The sequence below is a fragment of the Acinonyx jubatus genome, chromosome B2, assembly GCF_027475565.1.
Source record: "Acinonyx jubatus isolate Ajub_Pintada_27869175 chromosome B2, VMU_Ajub_asm_v1.0, whole genome shotgun sequence".
NCBI classification, from domain to species: domain Eukaryota; kingdom Metazoa; phylum Chordata; class Mammalia; order Carnivora; family Felidae; genus Acinonyx; species Acinonyx jubatus.
The window spans coordinates 46,494,049-46,509,347 of NC_069385.1; the positions used below are offsets into that span (position 1 = coordinate 46,494,049).

Consider the following 15,299-nt stretch of genomic DNA (forward strand, 5'->3'; position numbering starts at 1 on the left):
GGGTGCAGATACTTGTCTGGCCGCTGGGGGGCAGCAGAGTAAACAATCAAAATCCATTTCTTTGTAAGGTTCTGATGTACTGAGATTAGAGGAGTTTAATCATACTTAGTGGTTAGCACAGAAAAAATAATTCCATTTCAGGAATGATGTAATTTACCTCTCCGGAAACACCATTCATTGCTCTTTGGTCCACAGGTCACATTTAGAGATGTGTGCCCCCCAACCCAAAGAGCTAGTTGTGTAGCTGTGTAGCCTGCCAATATCTGTTCTTTAGTGACTGGGGCTAAATTTGGATAGATTTATGTAGAAACCAACATTGTGTCTCCACACCATATATTTTGAGGTAGCAAATAACTACTTAGTCTTGCATTTGGAAGGCCTTTGGTTGGCTGTGATCTTTCAAAGTTTTAAGGTTAATGTGATTTTCCTTGGTGCTAAGCAAAATGCAGAAAAGTAGTTTGGAAATTCACATTGTTGTTTCTTATTAAAGTCTTGCATTTGAATTTTTTTTTAAGGGAGAGAGCATGTGAGGGGGACAGAAGGAGAGAGAGAATCTTAAGTAGGCTCCACGTTCAGTCAGCATGGAGCCTGATGCAGAGCTCGATCCCATGACCCTGGGATCATGATCTGGGCCAAAATCAAAAGCTGGACACTCAACTGACTGAGGCACCCAGGTGCCCCTGCATTTGACTTTTTTTTTTTTCTTAAATGTTTGTTTATTTTTGAGACAGAGAGAGAGCATGAATGGGGGAGGGTCAGAGAAACAGGCACAGAATCTGAAACAGGTTCCAGGCTCCAGGCTGTCAGCTCAGAGCCCAACGTGGGGCTCGAACTCACAGACCACGAGATCATGACCTGAGCTGAAGTCAGATGCTTAACCGACTGAGCCACCCAGGTGCCCCTGCATTTGACTGTTAAAGTTGAAGATTGAGAACAGAGAAGGGAGACAAAGAAGGTGAATATAAGTATGATTCCACAATTCGGCTTTGGAAAACATAAAGTTGAGTAAAACACATCTAAGATTGTCTCCTAGAAAGGAGGCAGCTTAGATTGTGGTGGGGGAATGGGAGAGCTGGCAGAGTTGAAGTTAAGAAATGAGCAAGTCTGTATATATGTATGCCACAGCATTTGATGTAGTAGCCAAAAGCATTTGGTAACAAAATATAAGGTAGTATTAGCACATAATTAACTTTAATTATATGTCTTAAAACTACATAAATCCATTAGATATAAAGAGGAGGAAGTACAATGTTCCTGATGGAAAAGTCTTGTCTCACTTGCTGTGGAACAAAAGAATATTCCAGACAAACATACACACGTGCACGCACACACACCGAGAAATGGGAATTTGATTTATTTAATTGGAAATGGATAGTATACAGTGAAATGGAACAGATGTGTACTACCCTTCAAATGTTCACAGATGCCATAAAGCCCTTTGAAGCCATGTGGAGGAGCCAAAGAATATTTAAAATTCCTTGCTAGAAAGCTATGGTAGAAGATCATAATTACATGATTTAGAATATTAACTGTGCATGTCATACAGAAGTTTGATGTAGAAAGCGCTTCCAGGGTCTAGTGAAAGTTTCCTGGTGTTTAATGTGTATAAAAAACTATTATCTTCTTTCTTTTCTTTTTTTAAATTCTTTTTAACATTTATTCATTCTTGAGGGACAGAGAGAGCATGAATGGGGGAGGCGTAGAGAGAGAGGGAAACACCGAATCCGAAGCAGGCTCCAAGCTCTGAGCTGTCAGCACAGAGCCTGACGGGGGCTCGAACCACAAACTGTGAGATCATGACCTGAGCTGGAGTCGGATACTTAACCAACTGAGCCACCCAGGCGCTCCTATTATCTTCTTTCTGGTGATGTAATACTTTAACTTTATATACTCTTTGATTTTTCTGTTAACTGAAAACTTATTAAAGAGTATTTACTGTGGAATATTCCCCCAAACACTAGTAAAACAATTCTGAGCATGGTGTAAAGTGTTGATTTAACTATTATGTTCCAAATGGAGGAATTTCAAAAATTCCCAGATAGAGGGATAGAATTTTAGTGCTGGAGGAGACAAAGTGGACATGATCTTCCATATTTACACAGCTCATTTATATCAGAGCCAAAGGAGGACTCTAGTTACCTTCCACAACTTCTTTTTTGTTAACGATCGCTCTCGTGATTTCATGTCAGTTTTGTATATGGATTTAGGTGACAAAGTGGAATGGCTTCCCTTGGCCATTTGAAAAATATCAGTACATTAACACTCTTTTGAAAGTGGAATGCCAGCAAATGTCTTTATAGGAAGAATTGAACTCAGTAATATTTTCCTTGTAATGGAGACAACCTGGGCCTACTACTATTCTAGAAAATTGTATACATCTGGACCTGTATACGTATGAGCACAAACACAAAAATCTTATCAGATTTAAACAGAATCTCAAGAATACATTTCCTTCAGTTCCTTTGCCCTACAACAGGTAAGGTATCATCTATGTTTTATAGATGAAAACAGTTGAGTCCCAGAGACACTACCTGACTTGCCCAGTAAGTAATGATGAGGGAGGGACAGGTCTCCTGTCTTAGCAAAGTGCATCACTTCTAGATTTTTTAAAAAATGGTCTTCGGGGTGCTTGGGTGGCTCAGTTGGTTAAGTGTCCGACTTCAGCTCAGGTATGATCTTGCAGTTCATGAGTTCGAGCCCTGTGTCGGGATCTGTGCTGGGCTCTGTGCTGACAGCTCAGAGCCTGGAGCCTGCTTCGGATTCTGTGTCCTCCTCTCTTCCTCTCCCCCACTCATACTCTGTCTCTCAAAAATGAATAAATGTTAAAAAAAATGTAATGGTCTCCTTAAAATTCTTTTTCTATTTCTTTTCATTGTGTGGAACCCATAATTGCATACAGAATAGACTCTTTCTTCCATGATTGTGTAACAGAATAGTAAGTATTTGATTGCATTTTAGGTACTCAAGTAACTGGTTTCTTTGAAAGTGAATCTTGAAAGTTAGCTTGACTATTGGGAGTTGGTCCATTATTACCCAGTAAGCAGCCATTGTTTCGGCTTAAAAAATACACAAACACCTTCATTTTGCTTATTTTGGCCAACGAACCAGTTGCTTAGGTGAATGTGACAAACATGAAGCATAAGGCACTATATATATCAGAAATAACCAGGATCAATTACAAAACTGTCAAATTTTAGAGGTGTAAAGTCACAGAGAAGAGTCAGGCAGGTCTCCGCTTTTGGAGTTGTAGATAGTGGATACATAAATACGTATAGCAGTCGTACTTCCCCAAATGGATTTTGAACAAGGGCACAAAGTGATAACGAAAAGGCACAGATGGCATCTCTGCAGTGGAGCACACTTTCTGGAATAAACTTTATATGTTGTGACTATAAAAATGCTCCTAGTATGGAGGTGCTACAAAAGAACATATGATACTAATGATGATAGAATAATGCATCATCTTCCCCTGGTTATGGCAGAATGACTCAAGACCTTTCTGCATGAGCTTCTCTCTTACATGTTACCAGTTTAGAAAGGGCATTTTGTCCTGGCTCCCAAAGATCAGATATTTAAGATCAAAGGAAGGGGTAGAAGCAAGTGAAAAGTTCCTAGATATTACATAGGGGTAGAAATAAAACCAGAAATTAGAGTCAGGGAAATAGTGATAAAAGACATGGGATGCAAGGAGAAAGGGGGAAAGGAACATTTATTGGCACTTATTTTAGGAAAGGCACTGTGCTTATGTTATCACATTTAATCCTCACCACGGCTCTGCGAAGTACCCACTATGTGCAGGTAACAAGATGGGGCTCAGAAATATTAGTTTCTGAGTCATATTAGATACTGAGTCATAGAATCAACATTCTAATTTTGATATGACTTCAAATTCCATATTGTTTTACTTACACCAATAGAGGCATCACCAGACCTATATTATACCATTACTACTTCCACCAAGGAAATCCCAAAAAGAAAGATTGGCACAATAATCAGATAAAGTGACTTTGGAACTAGCATCTTGAATGGGCTTATTTAAACAAATACCAAAAGACACAGAAAAAGTTAAAGAGATGACACTGAAACTCCATCAAAGTATCTGTTAAGCAACCTGACCTGTGAGAGGTGCTATAATCAAGGTCATAATTCGATGCCTTCAGATTTGCTTTCCTCACTCTCCTCATCCAGCTTGTCTCTAAGGAAGCTGTAGTGACCTTGCAAATCGTCCCCCATGCAGAGAAGACTGGGTGCTGAAATCTCTTTCCAGTCCTGACACGAAGGAATGCGGATGCGTTTGACGTCTTCCTTTCCAGGAATGAAGCCAAAGAGTTTCTGTATGCGCTTCGTGATGAGGAGCCGCGAATGCTGTTCTGCAGCTTGTTCAAAGAGCTCCCTCTCGTTGTGGAGGTGGTTGGTCCAGTACCAGTGCTGCCGAGAGGGGAGGGGGGAGCAGCACGTCGCCAAGCAGCGGGACACTAGGATAGCGACGGTTGCCAAGGTGATCAAAATCCAGCCCAGCATCTTCACATAATCGTTTAAAAGAAAAACAGCATCAATTTGGGAATATTTGAGGGACAATCATAGCAATGGGGATTTCTACAAAACTGGGGGTAAGAAGTAAACTGTGGGTAAGAAGCTTGTTTTCCTAGTCTTTGAAATATGAACAAGGTGCTGATCACTTGGTATGGCTACAGGTGCGATGGAGAGAATAAGCCCACCCATTTCAATTTGGTTTTTGGATCACAAAGGGTATTGACCAGTTAGCTTAGAATGGATTATAACTACTGTTCTTAAAGTGACACCTGCTATAACCCACCAATTACTCTTGTGGAAGGTACCTAAACTACATCTTTTGGCTTTAGCTGAACTTTTCCCCCCCAACCATTAGGAACAGGCTCGACATCTTTGGGTGCTTAATAACTATTTGATAATGATGGTGACGAAAATGATGATATGATAATAATAGTAGCTTCCTACGTGCCTTCGTAATAACGTGCTAACATGTATTCATTGACATTTCTTCCTGAGTTGCTCTTTTCTTTTATTTTTTGTGACCAAGGAAGACTCATGTCCCTAAATGTAAAGCATCTTATTATTTTCCTTTTCATTTCCCTCCTCCTTTAAATAGTTATTTGCTGACCAGTTTTATGATTCATTTTTGAAATATACTTTGAAAGGAAAATTAACAATATTTCATCTGCAATTATTTAGTTTCCTCTTTTAATGACTGACATAAATGGCTATTTTCTAGTCTTATTTTTTTTAATTTTCTTTTGTTTTTAATGTTTATTTCTGAGACAGAGAGACAGAGCATGAGTGGGGGAGGGACAGAGAGAGAGAGGGAGACACAGAATCTGAAGCAGGCTCCAGGCTCTGAGCTGTCAGCACAGAGCCCGATGTGGGGCTCGAACTCACAGACCGTGAGATCATGACCTGAGCCGAAGTCGGACGCTCAACCGGCTGAGCCACCCAGGCGCCCCTGTTTTCTAGTCTTAGAACCCTTTTTTTTTAAGTATTCTTTTTTCAATAGTTAGTGATTATTATATAAAGTGAGAGAGGCAAGTTCCATATGTGTAGGGAAGCCAGCAGTAGGCAGCTTCCCAGCCACAGTCTCGGAGGTGAAGGTCTCTCCCACAGCTTGTGATTCACCGGTAGTCCTGGAATTACCAGTGTGAGCACAGTGGGATAGCTGCGCTCAGTGGAGGCTAAAACCTACAAAGTGACACTTAGGGCAGTTTAATTTAATAGAGGCCAGCATGGTGGAGGAAAGGGCATCTGAGATGCCCATTAATTCATTAGCTATCATTTATTGAGTCCCAGGTTGACCTCACACCATGTTCTCTATACATGGTGCTTGGTTATAGGGACTCAGATGTGAATAATTTAAGTTACGTTCATCCTTTCCACAGTCTTTAAGTCTAAAGAGGGAGACAAAATAGCAAGCCAAGAAATATGGTAAAATGTGATCATTTTTGATATCAGTAAGCATGATGGGACAGAAGTGAATTCACTTAAGGAAGAGGAGTACCAGGGAATACTTCCCAGAGGAGATGATGCTCAGACTTAAATATTAAAGAGGAGTTCACCAGATGCAAGAAGTTAAGGAGAGCTCTAAGAAGAGAGGAAGAAAAGTAAGAGCATGAAGAGTTGGGAGAACCTCAGGAAGCTTGTCCTCACGGGGTCATAGGAGTCATGTGGAAAAGTGGTCAGGAGCCAGACATTGAAGGACCTTGTATTCATGACAAGAATTTGGATTTGTGATTGGGCTTGTAGAAAATCATTGAAGAATTTTATATGGCAGATGGGGTGGGGCTCATCATTCAGTTTGCATTTAGAAAGATAATTTTGACATGGTTGTAGAAGATCAACTGAAATTATGTAAAACTGTCAGGAAGCTATTCTAGAATAAAGTATGGGCAGAGAAGGGGTTTGAAGTTAATATGATCTTGTTGGTCATCTCAGAATAATGAAACTTATAGTGTATATTCCTCAAATGAGACTGAGGTTCAAGGTAGTTGTGAAAGGCAACCTGGTGAAATGGAAACAGTATGACCTTTGAATATCTCTATCAGTCATTTATTAGCTCTGTGAACTTATAAAAGTTACATGAACTCTTTGAGCGTTGGTTTCCTCGTCTGTAAAATGGGGTTGATTAAACCTTTCTCTTAAGATTATGAGGGTTATAATTAAATAGGGAATATTTATACAGTATATGAGAAGCGCCTCAGTAAATATTAGTTTTGTTGCTGCTGGTCCAAGAAATCCACTGGCTGATGGCACTCAGAACTATACAACTGTGTCTTATCACAGAAGTCCTTGCATGCATTAAATAAGATATTGTCACTTTAAGAAGATCTTACCAGTGTATATTACATCTTAGTTTTTCTTGAGCGAGAACATTTTTTAAAGTTAGAATTCCCCCATTGATTATTTGACCTCTCACCTGCCTTCACACAGTTCCTCTGGCTGACCTTTAGGGCTAGCACAAAAGGTTGAGACAGAGATACCTTAATGGAATATCTAACTTTGCTTAAATCAGGACATAGGCAACACTTGAGTATTCTGTGTGTCGATAGTAATTTTTTTCAACAAAATAGTGTTATCACTTCCTAAATTTCAATAACTAAAAAGTGATGGGTCAAAAAATGTGTATGCCTTTGCAATAAGTAGTTTAAAAATAATTTATTTCAATTTTATTTCAGTGGTTTGAAAATGTGTTTTTCCCCCCAAATCCCTTGCAGAGAGTAATGTATGCCAATTACTCTTTCTGTACGGACAGAATGCACTCTTACACTTCTTAAATTTAAGCTGTAAGTGCCGTGGATTTAGGCCTTTTCCCTACCTCACTCCACCCCCTCGCATAAATTTGTCTAAGGACATTACATTTAGAACTATCACTGGAACTTATTTTCGTCATAATTAAGCTTCCTATAGTTTTAGGCAAACTGTTAATATGTAGAATGAATATTTAAGAATGTGTATATGCAGAAAGAATTAAATAATATACTATATAGTAATAATAATTTTAATAACAATGCCTAAAATGTATTATATTTAATATCGATTCTGGACACCATACTGAGCGCTTTACATGTATGCACTCATTTATTACTCAATCCAACTTTATGTGGTAGATCCTACCAGTATCCCCGTTTTACAGCTGAGAAAAGTGAGGCATGGGTAAGTTAGATAACTTGCTTAAGGTTCTGCAGGTTGATAAATGGCAAAGCAAGACTCAAAAACAGATCTGCTGACTCCAAAGCCCAACATCCTAACTATATCAAATAGCCACTCAGTAGAAATCACTTCGATGAATAGCATCTAGTTTGCATTTTATATTCAGACAATATCAGAAGCGGCAGGAATGTGAAGTGTGTCCAGTGACTAGTTAAGATGGGATAGCATAGCATCAGGAACTTACTTGTGACTGGTATCTGTGCAAAAGAGCTACTTCATCTCTCACTTGGATCATGTCAGATGGAGTTGATTTGCAACATGGAAACCCAGCTAGGATCTGTTCCCGTCTGCTGGCACTGACATTGTCAAATACTGCGTAATGGTCCACAGATGCGAATTCACTTGCCGCACATTCATAGTAGGTGCCTGTCAGCAGGGTTGCCGCCAGCCATGTTAACGGAGCAACAAGTGCCCTCCCAGTGATGCTGAAGAACCTAAGGCAAGCCAGCTTGCGCTCCAAGAGGCTGATTCTCCGGCGTGGAGGAGCACAGCTGCAGCAGTATTCACGGCTCATTGTCCACATCTGGCTTCTCAGGGCATAGCCAGCAACCAGAAGGAGCAAGGCTGGAATGAGTAGAAAAGCAGAACCATAGTAGAAATTTTTCCCAACCTGGCAAGGACATTTGAATGTGAAAGAAGAGAACAGCTGTTGCCCACCAATAGTCGAAGCAGCAATTAAAGAATTGATAAATGTTCCACTTCTCTGCAGGAAAGACACAATATTGTTGAGAGTCGGGCTCATCGTCGGGAAGCTCTTACACGAATCAGCTTCCGGCCCTTTCTGATCATTCGACTCCACCAGCTATAACCGTTTTATGGGACCTTACTGGTTTAACTGGCTGCGTCAAGCAACCCAATATCCTCAAACATGTTTAAAGGATTCAGGCATCTTTCCTTATGTACTTTGTGAATCCTGAGCTAATAAATGTACTTCAGATTACAGCCGGAAGAAACTAGAGAGATTCATCTGGTACGAGTGACAGGGAAAACTACTTCAGTGTATCTTCCCACTAAAAAGAGAATGGCCTGCTTGCACAGCAACTGCTGCCATCTTTCCATGTGCTGCTTTGATCAGCACCGGCAAATAGGGCAGTGGCAGCAAAACGGAGAACATTCCTACCCTGTACTAGCCCAGGAGTTAGTTACCATAAAATTATGACAAAAGGCATAACAGAACTTACCAAATAATAGAGACACCCAAAATTTAGGGCTGTCTGGAACATCCATAACCTATGAGTTCTTCCAGAACATCCCAAAAGCTTTTCCCAAAAGAAGAACGAGTCTTGGGTACCCCTAAAGTCAAATTGCAACAAAACTAACTTTCTAACTTTGCATTAAAAATGTGTGTGTATGCACAGAATCTAATATAATAATGTGTTGCTTTATAAGCTAAGTTGCAAATTTGTTTATAAGGTATCTTTTTGTTACATGAAAATGTGATAGGTATTAATAAAATTATATACCTATAAAAAGAAATTAAATGATCAAATATGTAAGGTGTTTTCTATATTTATTTCATCAGCAAATATTTATTGTATAACTTCTATGTAAAATGCATTGGACTAGGCTTGGTTGGGCTAATAAAAAATGAGTAAGAAATAAATTTCTTTTTTCAAACTCTCAACTGGGTATGGTTAATTACATAATTAGTGAATTGGAACATAATGCTGAGGAATTCACACAAAGTACAGTATTAAAAGATAAAGAAATAAAATAATATATTTTAAAATCCAATTCAAGGAAAAGGAAACAGAGGACAGATTAAGCAACTCCATAATAGGAGTTCCAGCAGGGAAAAATGAGGGGATAGGCAGAGAAATACTATTTGAAGAGAAGTGACTGAGAATTTTGTAAAATCAAAGAAAGTTCCCACATCAGAAGAGTGTTAGATGTTCTGAGCAGTGTAAATAAAGACAAATCCACATATAAATACATCAGAGTAAAACTTCAGACTGTGAAAAATGAAGAGATATTATTAAAAGCTACCAGAAAGAAGAGGTACGTAAGCCACAAAAGAATGACAGTAGATGGACAATAGATTTCCCACTGACAACAGTAGAGAGCAGAAGGCAGTTATCCTCAGGCTGTATGGTTTTGTTTTTGTGTGTTTTTTTTTAATTTTCATTTTATTTCTTTTGAGAGAGAGAGAGAGGAAAAAAAAAAAAACGAGTGGGGGAGGGGCAGAGAGAGAAGGAGAAAGAGAGGACGCCAAGCAGGCTCTGCACTGTTAGTACAGAGCCCTACACGGAGCTTGATCCCACCAACTGTGAGATCATGACCTGAGCTGAAATCGATTAGTTGGATGCTTTACCGACTGAGCCACCCAGGCGCCCCTCACACACACAAAAATTTTAAAGAGCTAACAATTACTGTGTGCTTGCTACATGCCAGTCACTGTTTTAAGAACTATGATGAGGTGCTAATATTAGCCTCAACTTGTTTACAGATTGGATAACTGAGGTGTTATGAGATTAAGGAAATTGCGCAGGGTCACACAGAGATGACAGAAGAACCAGGAGTAGGTCCCCGGTAGTCTGGCATGCTCCTAACAACCACACCAAAGCTGGAGCAAACTCACCTCCAGACTGATTAAAAAATAGAGTCACACTGCTTGCAAGTGACACCTAAAACTTGACTGCACACAAAGCTTGAAAACTAGAGGTATTGAAATATATATAACTGGGAATCATAATATAAGGCAAAACTGTGTCAGAAGAGCTAATTTTGAACACCCCATCATAATAAAAGGAACAATCCATTATGAAGATATAACAATTGCCAATTTGTAGGTCTGTGACTGCATAACTTTGAAATACATAAAGCAAAAAATGATCGAGTTATAAGAATTCTTTTTGACATTTTAAACATAGTTTTATAAGAAATGATTAAACATTAGGATATAAAAGATGTGAAGAACAAGCCAGCTTTATCTAAGATATATGTACTATTCCACTACAGTATTTTCATTCTATTTCATTATTAATGTCTAATAACAAAGAAACAGATTAATAAGCCACAGAAATAGAATGCTCTAGACTAGGGGTTGATCATGTATGGCTCAGAGACTAAAGTGGCCCACTGCCTGTTTTCTATGGTTTGCGAGCTAAGAATGGTTTCCACATCTTTAACTTGGTTGGGAAAAAAAAAAGTTTAGTATTTTGTGACCCGTGAAATTCAAGAAATTCAAATCTCTGTATTTAAAAATAAAGTTTTATTTGCACATGGGCACACCTGTTCCTGAATTGTCTGTGGCTGCTTTCTCACCACAATAGCAGAGTTGAGTGGTTGTGACAGAGTCCATATGTCTGTAAAACTTAAAATATCCTCTCCCTGGCCCTTTACAGAAGAAGTTTGCTGACCTCAGCTATAAGAAGCTGGGAAAATAAATTCACTAGAGTGACAGCTATGGACCTGGATAAATCCTAAGGAGTAACTGGAAGGGAAAATGCAAGCTATAGAGTATGTGCAGTATAAGAAATTTTGTAAAGTTTTAAAACAAAATGATTCCACATAGTCTTTGTGGTTACTAACATATGTAGAATTTAAAAACATGTATAGGAATGACAAATATCAAGTTCTGCATAGCAGAACTGAGAAGGACAGAATAGAATTAAGGAGGGTACTGGATATTTCAACTGTATCAGTATTGCTTTATTGCTGAAAATAAAGCCTACAGTATAAATAGCAACTTGTTCGGTAGAGCTCGGTAGTATGAACCGCATCTTCCTTATGTTTATAATTTCATATTTTAAAAGTCCATTTAATAGAGCATATGGGAAGTGAGGAAGTAGAAAAGGAAATTGTAGACCACTTTTTCAGGCAACATTGTAAGAAAGGATGAATGAAGCATGGATTGATAAGAAGTCACTATCGAGGTATCAAAGTCTTGCTGTAAAGGAGTTTGCTGATGACAAACTCTTAAGCCTTATTGTTTACAGTTGAAAGAACTAATGACTTCATCAACAGTACCTGTGTGTAACTTGTCAATGATTGTGAATGATTACATCTGTGAGTAATCATTTTTCTTCTGGGCTTTCTAACCAAATGGTCTTTTTTTTTTTCTTTTTAAGATAGCTTGCCGTCACCTGTCTATCCAACATATAAAATGTCTACTCCTTGGGGCACCTGGGTGGCTCAGTCAGTTAAATGTCCAACTTCGGCTCCGCCCACATCGGGCTCTGTGCTGACAGCTCAGAGCCTGGAGCCTGCTTCAGATTCTGTGTCTCCCTCTCCCCCGCTCTCTCCCTCTCTCTCTTTCAAAAACAAATTAAAGCATAAATTTAAAAAAAAAAACAAATATAACCTCTACACTTTCTTCTATTTAAGTGAAGACTGACAGAAAGAAGGAGCCTATGGCACATCAAGCTTCCTTGGATCATAAGAGCCGCTGAAGGCTAGTGGGTTTCACAGTCTGAAAACCAGCAAACTGGTGTCCCAGCACCACAGGCTGCAGCTGTATTTGTGCAGATTGTGTTCTCATACGGGAACCCCAGGCAGGGACTGCTTCCTTAAGCCCTATGGTCCTGACCTAAGACGCAGGAGGGAGGGGAAGGTCAATCAGTCTGGAGGAAGAGCTGGCTTTTCCTAATGCACCCATCATGTCCTGAATTATCATGGTGGCCCTGATGTCACCATACTACAGCCATTAGAGTTTAGTGAAATTGATTCCAGGACCACTACTCCCCACCCACCAAATACACAGGGCTTTTCTCGGTTTTTCTCCGAACACAGAACTACCCCCACAGTAGGCTCAGCAACATTGTCTCATCACACCTTAGTAGCTTTTGTGAGTCTGCCTCTAAAACCTTTGCTCTAACATAATGAGAGTGTGTGCAATAGAAAAAAATTTTGATTTGAAGTCAGCAAATTTAGCCCAAATCCCTCTTTGTTGCCTACCACCCAGCCAACTTTGAACAAATTTCTCAACATGACTTTTAGATTCTTATCCTATAAAATGGTAATGATTACAGTACTGACTACTTCACAGATGGTAATTGAATCAAAATGAGATAAAATGAAAACCATGTTATAAATCGTAAACTTTATATAAATATAAGGTGTCATGAATCTGCCAATGAAAAGCGCCCTCCCACACACACACCACCACCCAGCAAAACTGACTTTTCCTGAGAATGGAGTCATGAAACATAGGCAGTAATGGAAATACCTTAAATATTGGAGAATTCCATTCAAACGCTCACCTACAAGAAAAATCTATAGTAATTAGTGTTTATATGGTGCATTATAATGTGTTTTATAGCACACATTATCTCTTTGATTCTCCGATTGTTCTGTGAGATGGGCCTTATTATTGCCATTTTGCAAATGTGGAAACTGAGCCACAGAGCAATAAAATGGCTTGTTCAAGGTCGCACAGCCAGTAAATGGTAAAACCGCAGCTTAGCCTGAGCCTTCCAAAGTCTCCTCTTTCAACTACACCACACTCTTTCAAAGTATTGAGTAGTCTGTCACGGCATAGCGAGAATTTTCTAGAACACATAGGGCCAATTAACTCAGATGGTAAAGATGGGAGAAGTAGGAAACTACTTTCTTAAACTGAGTTTTATGCTTCTATTTCTGGAACAGTTCTGATCCTCCACACCCTGCAGTTGTCAAGATGAGGGAGTTTCTTGTTTTAACTTTAAAGGTCTATACTCCTGCATAAATAAAGACAGCCTTCAATAGCTAACATCTCAGGAACTATCAAAAGAAAGCTAAGGGCTTGCTTTCTCTGTCAGAAATATTATACATTATTAAACTGTAGAACACTCATTATGAGCAACAGTTTTATGAAAAAATACCAATACCCCAAATCTATCATTCTTTAAAACTGCTGCTTATGAAAACAAAAATACCGGATACATTTGAATTTTGAATCACACAAGATGGGGTCTGTGATACTCATTAGAGTCATTGATTATTACATTTGAACCCAAGACATAGTAGGTACAGATTGCTGATCCTGTCTCGAATTCACACAACAATCAATACAAAGACTGAATAATGCTAACATTTAGATTTATCTTGGATTGGGAAGGTTTCTGTTTGTGATTTTAGAACAATGTGTTGGCATGAGAGCAAAACACCACTCTTATATTCCCTTGGGCTAAAGAATTTTCAGTAGCTGGTGTTTCTGATCTGACTTCCCACTATCAGCTTTGATGTCTCTAGATTACAATTTGTCCTCACAAGTGAAGCAGTATTTGATCGGTGGCAAGGGACGTGCCTACAAGACAGTTCTGCTTGTGATTGTTTTCCTCTTCAGTTCAGCAAAGAGCAACAGCAGGGGAGTGCAGAAGTAGCACTCTTGTCTCAAAGCAAAAAGGAACTTGTGGAAACAAAAGGACGGAGATTGATACACCTGTAAGATAAAAGCCAAAGAAAAGAAATCGAAGATCACATCCTTCATCTCTCAAGCACAATGTCTCGCCCTGCACACAGAAGACCAGAATACCATAAAATAGTAAGATCTTTTTATAACCATATTCTCAAAGAGGCTTTTCTTCTACTTCGGAGAAAATATTTTCTTCAGTGATTTCTGATTTAATTTAAAAAGTGACACTATAAACAGACTTTTTTCAGTGGGAGCAAGGGAGTGTTTAGTGGGTTGGATCATAAATGATACCTCTGGGAATAGTACAGTGATCAGTGATCTCTAACACTTTATAACAGAATCGATTCTTTATGCATATTTTAGGGTTTTCCTTTCTGACTAATTAGATCTATAAAGTGCCAAATGTATCTTCTGTCTCTGACGGAAAATATGAAAAGATTAAGCAATTCTTTGTATTTCATACTTAGAATTCTTTGTATTTCATACTTCATGAACTGGCAAGTGAAATGTATATAAAATAGTTGATTACGTGTTAAATTAACAGGAATAGATCAGCAAGAAACTCAGTATTAAAAGATTATTGCTTTTGGAAATATATTTCCTTGTTTTAAATGTAAGTATCATTATAATTTTGTATGTGCTACTGTTCTTTCTGTATATTCCAAGCTCAGAGTTATTTTTAAAACTTATTTACAGATTATATTTGGAAAAATATTCCTCTTTAATCCTCTATTAGGCATTTAGAAGTTACAGAAGTGAAAATTTATCATTACACTTAAAGCTCTTTTAATTATTTCAGGAAACTGATGAGCATTGGATAAAATTGAGGAATCTCAGTTATGGGTACTTGGAGTTATATGATTAACTGGCACACCCCAGTTGGGAATGCCTGCAGGTGCCCCCTTTGGCATTCTGGGATCCTGACTGATTTTTATGTGGGGCTCTGAAATACGAAAAGATATTGTAGATTTCACACTGCACCTAAATCCCTTCATTTATATATCAGCTAAAACATACTTTTATCCTGACATCTCCAAAGCCTCAAATAACTAATGGTGTTCTATTTTTCGTATGTGAAAATGACTGTCTTTATTGTTTTATAAACTGTGAAGACAAATTCTATGTTGACCTTTTCTGTGATCAGCAGTATGGATTTGAGACCCTCCCGGACATGTAGTTCAAGGTTCAGCCTTTTACTAGGAAGCGGGATGGGGAAAACTGGCCCTCA

At 38.7% G+C, this 15,299-nt stretch overlaps 2 protein-coding genes across 2 annotated transcripts in view; one reads left to right on the forward strand and one right to left on the reverse strand.

The window, feature by feature from the left end:
* Positions 1-3,691: 3,691 nt before the first annotated feature.
* On the reverse strand, positions 3,692-8,555 carry CALHM4 (calcium homeostasis modulator family member 4). The gene is made up of 2 exons (XM_015082824.3): positions 7,922-8,555; positions 3,692-4,521 (listed from the first exon to the last, which is right to left on the reverse strand). The coding sequence occupies exons 1-2, from the start codon at positions 8,477-8,479 to the stop codon at positions 4,141-4,143; spliced, it is 939 nt and encodes a 312-aa protein (XP_014938310.1). The 5' UTR covers positions 8,480-8,555; the 3' UTR covers positions 3,692-4,140.
* Positions 8,556-14,014: 5,459 nt separating this feature from the next.
* TRAPPC3L (trafficking protein particle complex subunit 3L) overlaps positions 14,015-15,299 on the forward strand; it is a 42,151-nt gene continuing 40,866 nt past the window's right edge. Inside the window, exon 1 of the mRNA XM_053222348.1 lies at positions 14,015-14,200. Coding sequence (XP_053078323.1) covers positions 14,159-14,200 — 42 coding nt within the window. The 5' untranslated portion in view covers positions 14,015-14,158. The remainder of the gene's footprint in view (positions 14,201-15,299) is intronic.